Source organism: Oreochromis niloticus, linkage group LG6, assembly GCF_001858045.2.
Source record: "Oreochromis niloticus isolate F11D_XX linkage group LG6, O_niloticus_UMD_NMBU, whole genome shotgun sequence".
In the NCBI taxonomy this organism is placed as follows: Eukaryota; Metazoa; Chordata; class Actinopteri; order Cichliformes; family Cichlidae; genus Oreochromis; species Oreochromis niloticus.
The window spans coordinates 41,115,692-41,126,267 of NC_031971.2; the positions used below are offsets into that span (position 1 = coordinate 41,115,692).

The 10,576-nt window shown below is 44.0% G+C and overlaps 1 protein-coding gene across 2 annotated transcripts in view; it reads right to left on the bottom strand.

Annotated features, from left to right (window-relative positions):
- LOC100690686 (neuronal membrane glycoprotein M6-a) overlaps positions 1-9,614 on the bottom strand; it is a 28,391-nt gene extending 18,777 nt beyond the window's left edge. The window contains exon 1 of one of the 2 annotated variants that reach the window (XM_005461302.4): positions 9,415-9,614. In XM_005461302.4, the coding sequence (XP_005461359.1) occupies positions 9,415-9,451 (37 nt within the window). In that variant the 5' untranslated portion in view covers positions 9,452-9,614. Of the gene's footprint in view, positions 1-8,930; positions 9,128-9,414 lie in introns of those variants that run through there. The other variant, XM_025908429.1, reaches the window with a different exon arrangement.
- Between the last annotated feature and the right edge of the window lie 962 nt (positions 9,615-10,576).

Sequence of the window (10,576 nt, forward strand, 5' to 3'; positions counted from 1 at the left end):
GTCTATAAATTAAATGACCAAAACTAATTTTTATTATTCTTCATTCATTTTTTTGTAGTTCTGTTTGTAATAAATGAGAATAAATGAGGTTATTTCCATGTTCAGTATTTCCCTGGCCAATTTCAGCTCTGCTCTGTTCAGTTTTATTTATATAGCAGCACTCAGAGTTAACCCAAGGCTCATTTTAACGTAAGACCCTAAAAAGAGAAAACTGGGGCCAAGTATGTGTTATGTAATATTCTTGAAGATGTACCTTACAGTATCAAGCACCTTGAGGTGACTGTTGTTGTGATTTGGCGCTGTACAAATAACACTGAATTAAAAAAAATGGATGTATTGCTGGATGGTGAAGCTCATGTTACTCTTCATATGTCAGGTTTATCAGTTCATCTTGAGCTCCCGTCATGTTTTGAGATGCATTTGCTTCAGGGTTATGGTAAATGGACTGATTCTTACATAGCGCTCTATACAACATGCAATATTCACGCAATCACTTTCTTCTAAGCCTTATAGTGCCTCCTAGCTAACATTCATACTCCGTGCACATAACAACTTGGGGTTAGTATCTTGCCCAAGGATACTTGGCATGCAGACTGGAGGAGCCAGGAATCAAACCACCAACGTTGTGATCAGTAGATGAACTGACTCTGCCTCCTGAGCTACAGCCGCCCCACCCCAGGTCATCTATAATCAGCTCTCGTGTGTCAAAGATTTAAAGTTTTCTTCACTTTTTAAAATGTTTCTGTACTAAAAAGAAAACAAGTCGTGGCCATACACCTGGAATAATTTTATACATGACAATTAAAGACCTCACCTGAGGTGAGATATATACATGGAGGTACACATCTTATTGACATAACCCTAAACCTAACCATAACTGTAACCCTGACACTAAAACCACATTTGAGTCTCAAAAATGTCTTCAAAGTTTTGGGAACCGGGAGTTTGGTCCCCATAAGTGACTGTTGGTCTCCACAATTATAGTAGCATGCCAATTTTCTGTTCTCACAACGATGTCTAAACATGTACACACACACACACACACACACACACACACACACACACACTGTTTTGCCTGATTGTCTAAATGACCAACAAACACCATTGCTGAGTGTGTGTGTGTGTGTGTGTGTGTGTGTGTGTGTGTGTGTGTGTGTGTGTGTGTGCTGTGAGAGAGGATCACTGAGCTCTCTCACACAGACACACAAACACAGAAAGAGAGAGAGAATCGCACAGAGTGGCCTGAAGACGCACTCAGGAGTCAGGACTGGGTTCTAATGGAAATGACAAGCCCAGCCCAACGACACCATTAAGACTGAGCGGCCGTGCAGCCCAGCGGAGGGTAACCCAGATAAATATAACCGTGTGCATGTGCACGCACCGCTGTCGTCTGCATGTGAGGCTTTCCTCTGAGTTTGTAAATGTTTAAGGTGGTTTTTGGGCTTTGATTTACAAAAACTCAATTTTCATATGCATGGATATCTTCTTTGTCTCACACACACACACACACACACACACACTGCCTCCTGAAATGATTTTCCAATCTGCCAATCAAATTCTCTGTTGATCCACAAACTCCTCCCTCCCTGCCTCCCCATCACCATGACGACCGTTCACAGCTGTGTGTTAGAGGCAGACGCTCTAACTTTATCACCGATGACAGTGGCTCACAAACAGCTGTGCTCACAGAGTTTGGGGAGATCTGTTTTACCAGCCATCAAAGATCCGTCTCATTATTAACGATGCAGTAACAGGAGATTATCTGGGCTTCGTTAGCTGGACACAAGCAGCTACGCCTACCTGTGGGATAATCGGGGGATCGGAGGAGAAGCGCTGACTCGTTAGATTCATCCACGTGTCTGTGAAATCGCATCACAGAGGAGTGAGTCAAAAAGCCAGCATGAAGGCACAGTCCTGGTTTATTTGTCTGCGTGAGTGTGCAGGGAGCACTAAGCTTTAGTTAGCGTTGTGAGGGTGGCGACCAGATGATCAGTGATCCACTCTGTGACAAACTGGAGGAAAGTGACAGCAGGGATCAGCAGCTCGTACCTTAAACATCTAAAGTTTTAAACATCAGCCTTTGGTGCTGCAGATATCCTCACACAGGCCACACTGGAGGTTAACGTGGTTCCTTCGACTGAAACTATGTGAGATTTTACCAAGTTTAACACCTCATTTAGCATCTTGCCAGCAACCCCTAAAACCTTGAAACAGATGCACGATTGACGGGCTTTCACATTTTGTTCTTCAACATAAAACACTTCCATAAATGCACCACTTTGCCTTTTGTTTCCCTGCAGATGTTAAATATCATCTGTGTTTGCAGGAAAGATGTCTGCCACAGAACCACACGCTGATGGAGACCAATAAATCAGGCCAGCAATAGCAGGGAGAAGATGAGGGCGGAGACCCAGTGAGACCAATCAGTTTCAGTGATGGATGACTCTCAGACAGCCAGACAGAACTCATGAAACATTACGAAGGCAAATACAGTGCAATCATCATATTTGCCTTCAGAAATCGGAGTTAAAGAGGAGCGCTGACAGTTCAGTGAACGTGTAACGCTTTGGGGGGAAAGCTGCTCTGAATGCGTTCGTGCTGGGCTCGAAGAATATTAACTAACATTCTGCACTTCAGTTACAGCTTCATTCAAAAGGATCCATCAGGGAGAATCAGACTATCCTCAGCTCATGGCTGCTGTTTGGGAGGGGTTTGTGACCGATCACAGATCAGTGTGGTGGAAATGCCGCTGAGTGAGATGCTACAGGGAGACGTTAATCCAAGAAAAGCATACACTGGACTGGAAAGACTGGAAAATAAATCAGGAAGAAGTCTGTGGACTGGAATTATCTGCAGTTGCTCTGCAGACACGACCCTCGATCAGCTGTGCACACATCTAGGATCCAAACACTGACTGGCTGAACATCCTGGGGTTTGATATCTCTGCAGCTCTGTGCAGACTTTCATGCTCACACAGAAACAACATTCAGAGCACCACTCTTGCCAAGAGACAAGCCTCTGAAACGCCATTTTTAGACCTGCACCGGAAGCTGAGCCCCCCACACTAACGAGATATCTGCACCAGCTCTTTCACTGCCCGGTTCCACCCACAAACAGAAAATCAGAAAAACACGAAGCTTTTGGACTAACTGCACGATAATGCCACAAATAAACAAGACGCTGATGCTGAGGAGGCATCGTTTCTGCTTGTGTCGATGTGTTGATGCAGAATGTGAACCACTCCCTCCTCCCGAGGAGCTGCACACACGCAGACTCTGGTGGTGATGTCATGCACAAACCGAGGCTGGAGCCGCTCCACTAAACGGTGAAAAGTGGAAGCGCTGCCAGGGCTCGCTGACTTTACAGCGATACAGGAGGATTTTCTGAATCGCAGCTGGAAACGTGATGTTCGACACGGCGACACAGAAAACACAAACACATTTACACGTTGCCAAACATCACCAAACCACAGGAGGGCAAGGCGCCGAAGGAGAAACAGTGCAGTCTAAATGTGAAATGTTGTGTCCATTTCCCACTTACACGAAACAAGCCCTCACAGCTTGGACTGCTGCCATCAGCATTTAGGCAAACAGATCTCGGAGGGTTCTTTATAACTAACGAGCTTCATCCTGCTGGGAGGATGAGGAGCTTGGAAAATTTCACGGCCATCTCCAGATATCTCAAAGACGCTCAACAAAGGTTCACAGCATTCAATGGACAGTTCAAGCTAAGATAACAGTAAGAGATCTCTGCCTGTGGTGCCAAAAGAATAGGGACAGGTTTGTGAAGGCTCGACTCTCCAACCAAACGTATCACTGTGCAGGAAGAAGACGCAGATAAAAAGTAGTTCCTGCGTGAAACGGCTCAGACCAGCGAGAAGGCAGCTGAGGTTGTTAAGAGCTCGTTCTTTGACCTTTTCGCACCACACAGCCAGCAGCAGGTGACTCACACAATGGCTCCTACGTGGAGCTGTTCACAGAAAGGTTGGAGTTTTACTTTTATCTATTTAATGACGCTCAAAGCGTCTTTAATTCACCAACTCTACAGCGGGGCCTCCAAAACTGGGCACCCAGCACTAAACCACGTCTCTCCAATGGAGTCAACTATATGCTAAAGCATATAGTTAGGGCTGGACCAGGTGACCCTGAATCCTCCCTTAGTTATGCTGCAATAGACGTAGGCTGCCGGGGATTCCCATGATGCATTGAATTTTTCCTTTCCAGTCACCTTTCTCAGTCACTATGTGTTAATAGACCTCTCTGCATCGAATCATATCTGTTATTAATCTCTGTCTCTCTTCCACAGCATGTCTTTATCCTGTCTTCCTTCTCTCACCCCAACCGGTCGCAGCAGATGGCCCCGCCCCTCCCTGAGCCTGGTTCTGTCGGAGGTTTCTTCCTGTTAAAAGGGAGTTTTTCCTTCCCACTGTCGCCAAAGTGCTTGCTCATAGGGGGTCATATGATTGTTGGGTTTTTCTCTGTATGTATTATTGTGGGGTCTACCTTACAGTATAAAGCGCCTTGAGGCGACTGTTGTTGTGATTTGATGCTATATAAATAAAACTGAATTGAATTGAATTGAAGTCATAGCATAGCAAGCAAGCTCATTACATTTTCCTGTTTCTCATATAAAAGTAGAAATTTGGGGTTGTGATGCTACAAAAAACGTTCCTGGCATTCGGCCCAGAAGCTGCCGATATCTGGATCCGAGAGGCGACCGGACACACTGAGCCGCGGGTGTTACGGCGAGGGTTAACCTCCTCCCTCTGAGGTCGTCCAGCCAGCTGCACACACAGGCAGCAGAGCAGAGCTGCTTTTCATTTCATGTGTCAATGGACAGTAATGAAATTACCTCCACAGACAGAGAGATAAAGGAGAAACATCCCATATGCCATCCTCCTCGGCTGCTTTATCGCTCCAGCATCTCACCCTCCCCTCCCCGGGCCTGTAAGTCAGTTTGTATTGACTCACTGCACTCTCCATGAAGTACCTTTCTATTAGTGGCCGTGATAATGAAATGGATATGAGGTAAATACACAAAGTCCGCTCTCAGCTTTCCCACTGAGATCTACAAAACCTCAAAACCTCTTTTTACGAAGTCCTCTGGGCCGCAGCAGCGTCCGAACAAACCTCAGTCTGCCCTGCTTTGCCAGACAAAAATTATTTGTAATTATGCTCCTTAATGCTAATAAAATGCTCATGCTAATTTGTAGAGACACATTGCCTTTTAAAATGAAGCCAGTGTTTCCTGAGAAAGACCCTCGGTGCTCTTTTTATATCAGCTGAGAGCAACTGAAGCACCAAACCTGAGAACGTGAAGGAGCAACGTATCAAACAGTAAGAGATGAAACGGCAGCAGCTCACAGACCGCAGCGGGTTTTGTTTTGGTATATTTGTCATGTGAGGATATGATATCTGGCACCAAGTTACCACAAATGATCGCTCCTCCTTCTCTTCCCATCTCAGTTAATAACTCTGATTTTCTGTTTTCTTAGAGAGTTACTTAAAATGTTGACGTGAGAGCATCATGTGTACAACCTGTGATCACACCTACTGAGTGTCTGAGGACACAGTGAGAAATGATCTGCACCTAACCTCAGCTGGGACTGGATGTGTGTCGGAGAACGAGCTCAGCTGATCGATAATGGAGACTGTTCAAGTGTCAGTGTGAAAACACAGTGAATATCCCACTGTTTACAACATTGTCAGAGTTGTATTACACAAATAAATGGATGATGCAAAAACATGGCACTGAGTCCAGGTGTCATGAAAGTGGGAGTATGATTAATACGTATTTCTTCGGTGCCATCAATCTCCACTGCTGACTGAGCGTGACTGCATTTCAGTTTTTGTGAGAACCTCTGCACGGTGACGGCAGCGTTCCACCAAACATCGGCTTCCAGGACAGAAAAACGAAGCCAACGCAGACGCACCAAAGCCTGCAGTTCCTCTAACATCCACTAGAGCCTGCAGCAGTAAGAAATAAACATGTTTACAGCCTGCATGACTGCATACACAATTAGGGGCATGGCCTCGTTGATTGACAGGGGGATTTTGACACAGGTGGCTGTAGCTGCTAGCCATCTGCCTGAACTGGACCTCCAGACGTGTTTGTGCCATGCAGCTACCATTAAAACTGTTCACAGGTCCTTTCAGGTGCAGCATTATCAGCTTGAAAAAGTCTTCTACCCAGACGACTTCATGTCATAAAATCATAACAGGATCATCGGCCACTTCTCCAAACTATTATACTATTACTGTTGTAACATGAGCAGACACCATTTTAATCGAGCCAAATAAAGGACTGAGACATTCAGTAGAGTTTTAAATGACCTGAGCTATCCAGCTGCTTCCAGAGGTGCACGCGAGCAAACAAACACCTGAGACGTGTTTAATGAACCAGAGATTTTCAATTAAACCTGCAAGTCTCTAAAATCGGTCCTCAGCAGGAAGGGAAATGATCAAAACCTTTCAGAGTGTTGCTGCTACGCTTTCAGACTTTCAGGTTAGAATACATGAAACTTTAATTAACTCTGTGGAGAATCTGGGGTCGGTTACCACAGCAGGAAGTGCTTATATAAGATGTTGAAGGGATTTTGTAGACAAATGTCCATTAATATAACCCCAGAAAGAGAAAGGAGTGGAAACAGCTGTTTAAAGATTGTTTTTTACTACACTGAGTTATTATTGTCAACCTTCATAGTTTCCTTGGAGCCTGAAAGCAGCATGTTCATGCTAACTGCTGATGGACAAGCACAGATTTACAAGTCCAGCCTGAGGAGTCTGTGGTCATGATGAGCTTTCCTTCAATAAGTAAGATTTCTACGCAAGAAGACTGTTTCTGCAGCCAGAGGAGTCGCCCCCTGCTGATCATCGGAAAGATTACAAGTTTATTACAAAGGTTCCCTTTTCATGTCTGAATGAGTCGAGTGTTCGGATACAGTCTATGATCAGAACAGTAATGAACTCAAACAAAATGCTGAGTCCAACCGCACCTTCAGATCTGTGAGACTTTTGTTCTGATGTGAAATATTAAAACCGTCTTTGCATGACGGAGAATCTGAATTTTAACTAAACACCTGAACAAGTCGTTCCCTCCTGACTGCTGATAACTGAGAAATATGAATGAGTGAGTTTGGTCCTCAGACTGTACGTAATGATAGATGACCACACAGCTCCCAGGAAGTGACATAAAGATGCCCTCTGGCGGTTCACTGTGCTAGCTCATTCTTATCAGCCTGGTACTAAAATGATTATTATTGAGATTTATTGTCATCTGTGAACGAGTTGGTGTAAACTTAACAGGACGAACTGATGTTCCGAGGACGCTTCACACTTTGTTTTTATTATTTGCTAACTTGAGTTTGTGTTTTGAGATATTTTGGAGGAGCTGGTGCCGTGTCACCCCTTCAGTTCCACCTCTGCAGTCTTTGGGTGTAAATTACATCACATGCACATTTTGGCAGCTTCAGTTTACAGTGGGAAAATGTAGTTGTGTGTCAGCCATCTTTTTATATGGCCTACTTTACGCCTTCAAACACCAAAGTTTGGGAAAGTCACAAATTTCAGAACCTGTAAAGACTTTTTATTCCACTCGTGTGGCATGACTCCATTTCTGATTAACTCATCACAGTTTTTGGTCCTGTTAAAAGTGAACTAAGGTAGAATTATTGGGTATTATATTTAATGCACTCTTCAGCCTCATATCTGAAATCAAATCCATTTGAACCTTTATTGAAACACCACTGATGTAAAAGTAAATCGATTCCTTTGAAAACAACTCTACGTCATACTTATACAGCCGCTCTGTGTCTCACCTGTGCCGCCTCATTTCATCTCACACCTGAGTTTTGTGTGGTGCAGGGGAAGAGATGAGGCCTGTAATGGCTGAACTAAAGACAGGGATGAAGATGGAGTGTGACACGGATGTAGGATGGGAACTAGTTAGAGAATGGACAGAAGGAGAGGGGGTGAAGCTTAAAAAAAAGAGAAGTGGCAGGAATGAAAAATCATGTTTGCTTGAACACCACCCGCGTCTCTGATTGGCTAAAACAGGTTGCTTCCAGAAAAAACACACAAATGCGCCTATCACACAACAGAAGACGATGTCAGGACGGTGTTTCCATAGATACAACGAGAATAAACATTCATTTGGACTTGTATATAAATATTTCTTTATTTTTTTTTATCAAAACCGCCTCATTTATTGGTTGCATTTGTGAATATGTGCAAGCAGCAGTAGATTTCTCATTTGGCTCTGAAGGTGTGATGAAGAAAATGGACACGCCCATTTTTACTGCCAACATCAACAACAACAAGAATCATTTTGGAAGGAAAGATGCAAAATAACACTCTGCAAACCACCCCGAGGCGGTCAGGGGTGCGGGATGGATGCATGACTCAGATTAGAAATAGAATTTAAAAAAATGGATGGGGGAAGAAAAACGGGAACGAAGGAGTGAGAGGGAGTCAACCGAGAGAGTGAGATGGTGGCGAGTGAGAGATCAGCCAAAATATCCTCTTCTAGAGAGAGAGACAGAAACAGGTAGACGGGAAAACAAGATACAGACAGAAAGATGGAAAAAATCCAGCCTGGAATACACCAAGGCTGAACGCGTGAAGGAAAAAGGGGTGAGGGCCAGAGATGGAGAGATATGAAGAAAATGGAGGGAAAGGGAAGGGAGCAACACAGACGGAAAAGGGGGGGGGGGAGCATGCAGAGAGCGAAGGAGAGTGGAGAGGAAAAGGCGTTCAGACAAGCGTGAAGCATCAACAATGAGGGCTAACAAAGAAAATCCCAATGGAGGCATCAATCACTGCCCCACTTATCCCTCCTCCCTCTGAATTTTAGTCTTTATTTCAGGGTTTTGCCCCACGCACCCTCCTTCTATCACCCTCTTTTCCCCCTTTTCCTCCCCCAGCCACTCCCACCTCCATCCATCCATCCATCTGTCCGTCCATCTGTCCGTCCAGCCTCCAAAACAACACCAAGCCTCCAGTGTCTGTCATCTCCGTGCATCCTCAGCCCAAACAATCTGCGTATTTAAGATCCCGTTCATGGAAGCGCACGACGGCACACGGCTCATGTACGATCCCGTGTTTTTATCCAGAGCACAGCCTCCTGAGCAGGCTCCATTACAATCCACAGCCTCTTCCCATTTCTGCCGAGATGACTGATGAGGAAAACGGGGAATGTGAACTGTGCTGAGAAAAGTTGAAAATTAAATATACAGCCTAAAGTCTAAGCTTCTTTTTCCCTTTTTCCCCTCCAGGACGTGTATGCCATCCTCCTCCTCTCTGCCCACAACACACAAAGGAATCCCATGATACAGGGAGGGAAGGATGAACAGAACAATGGCATAAAGGAACGAGTGATGGAAGATAAAAAAGGAATCGATTCCTCGTCCTTTCCTACCTTTCTGGCTTTGCGATTCATCCATGTTTTCTTCCATTGTGGCAGGTTACAGTCCCTTTGTCTCGGTTATGTGTGAAGCTGTTTAAAGCCCCTTGCTAGCTCTCAGCAGAGTGTGCGTGTGTGTGTGTGTGGGAGGCAGTGTGTGTGAGAGTGTTTTTTTCCCTCCCTGCAGATGATGGAGGCTCAGGGAAGTCCCTGTTCCAACGCTCTCTCTCCTCACTCTGCCTATCTGGACCTGTCCAGCATCCTCTGGATCCATCCACAGCTTTCGCTTTCAGTACAGAAACAGCAAACATGAAACCTCCTTAACAAATAAATATTAACACTAATATTGTTTTAGTTATTTTTTTATTTTAGTTTAGAAAATTAAAGAAAAGAAACAACGTGCAGGATTTTTTATGACCAACGACAGACTAAACGCTTAATACTAATAAAAACGACAGCGTCTGTCTATATTTACTCCGAATGACAAAGTCATTAACAAAGAGATGTGAAAAAAGCACAGACAGTTTAAACAGAGCAGCATGAAAACATCCTCAAACACGGTTTCAAGGAAAAAAAGAAAGTCGAGGGGAAACAACAAACAAGGCAGCTCTGAAATGACAAAGACTTAAAATGACATTAGTTCATTACCAGGCCTCTGGAGAACTACAAGACATGTTGAGTAGGTAATTTAGCCATTTAAATCAGTAAGTAAGTAAGTAAGTAAGTAAACTTTATTTATTAAGCGCTTTTCGCAGATAGACAATCACAAAGCGCTGTACATAAATATTAAAATAAACAATAAAATCGATAGACAATGTACACAATATAAAAGATCAAATGTAAATAATGTAAAAAATATAAAATATGAAAAGATCAACAAAAGGCTTGTTTAAACAGAAAAGTTTTTAACTGTTTTTTAAAACAATCCACAGAGTCAAGCAAACGTAACTGTAGTGGTAAACTGTTCCACAGCCTTGGTGCAACAGACTGAAAGGCTCTGTCCCCTTTTGTCTTCAGTCGTGTACGGGGAACAACTAAGAGACTTTGAGTCTGTGAGCGGAGATGACGAGCAGCAGTGTATTTTATAAGAAGCTTGGATAGATAATCTGGGGCCATTTAGTGCTCTGTATGTTAAAACAAGAATTTTAAAGCGAATTCTAAACTCTATTGGGAGCCA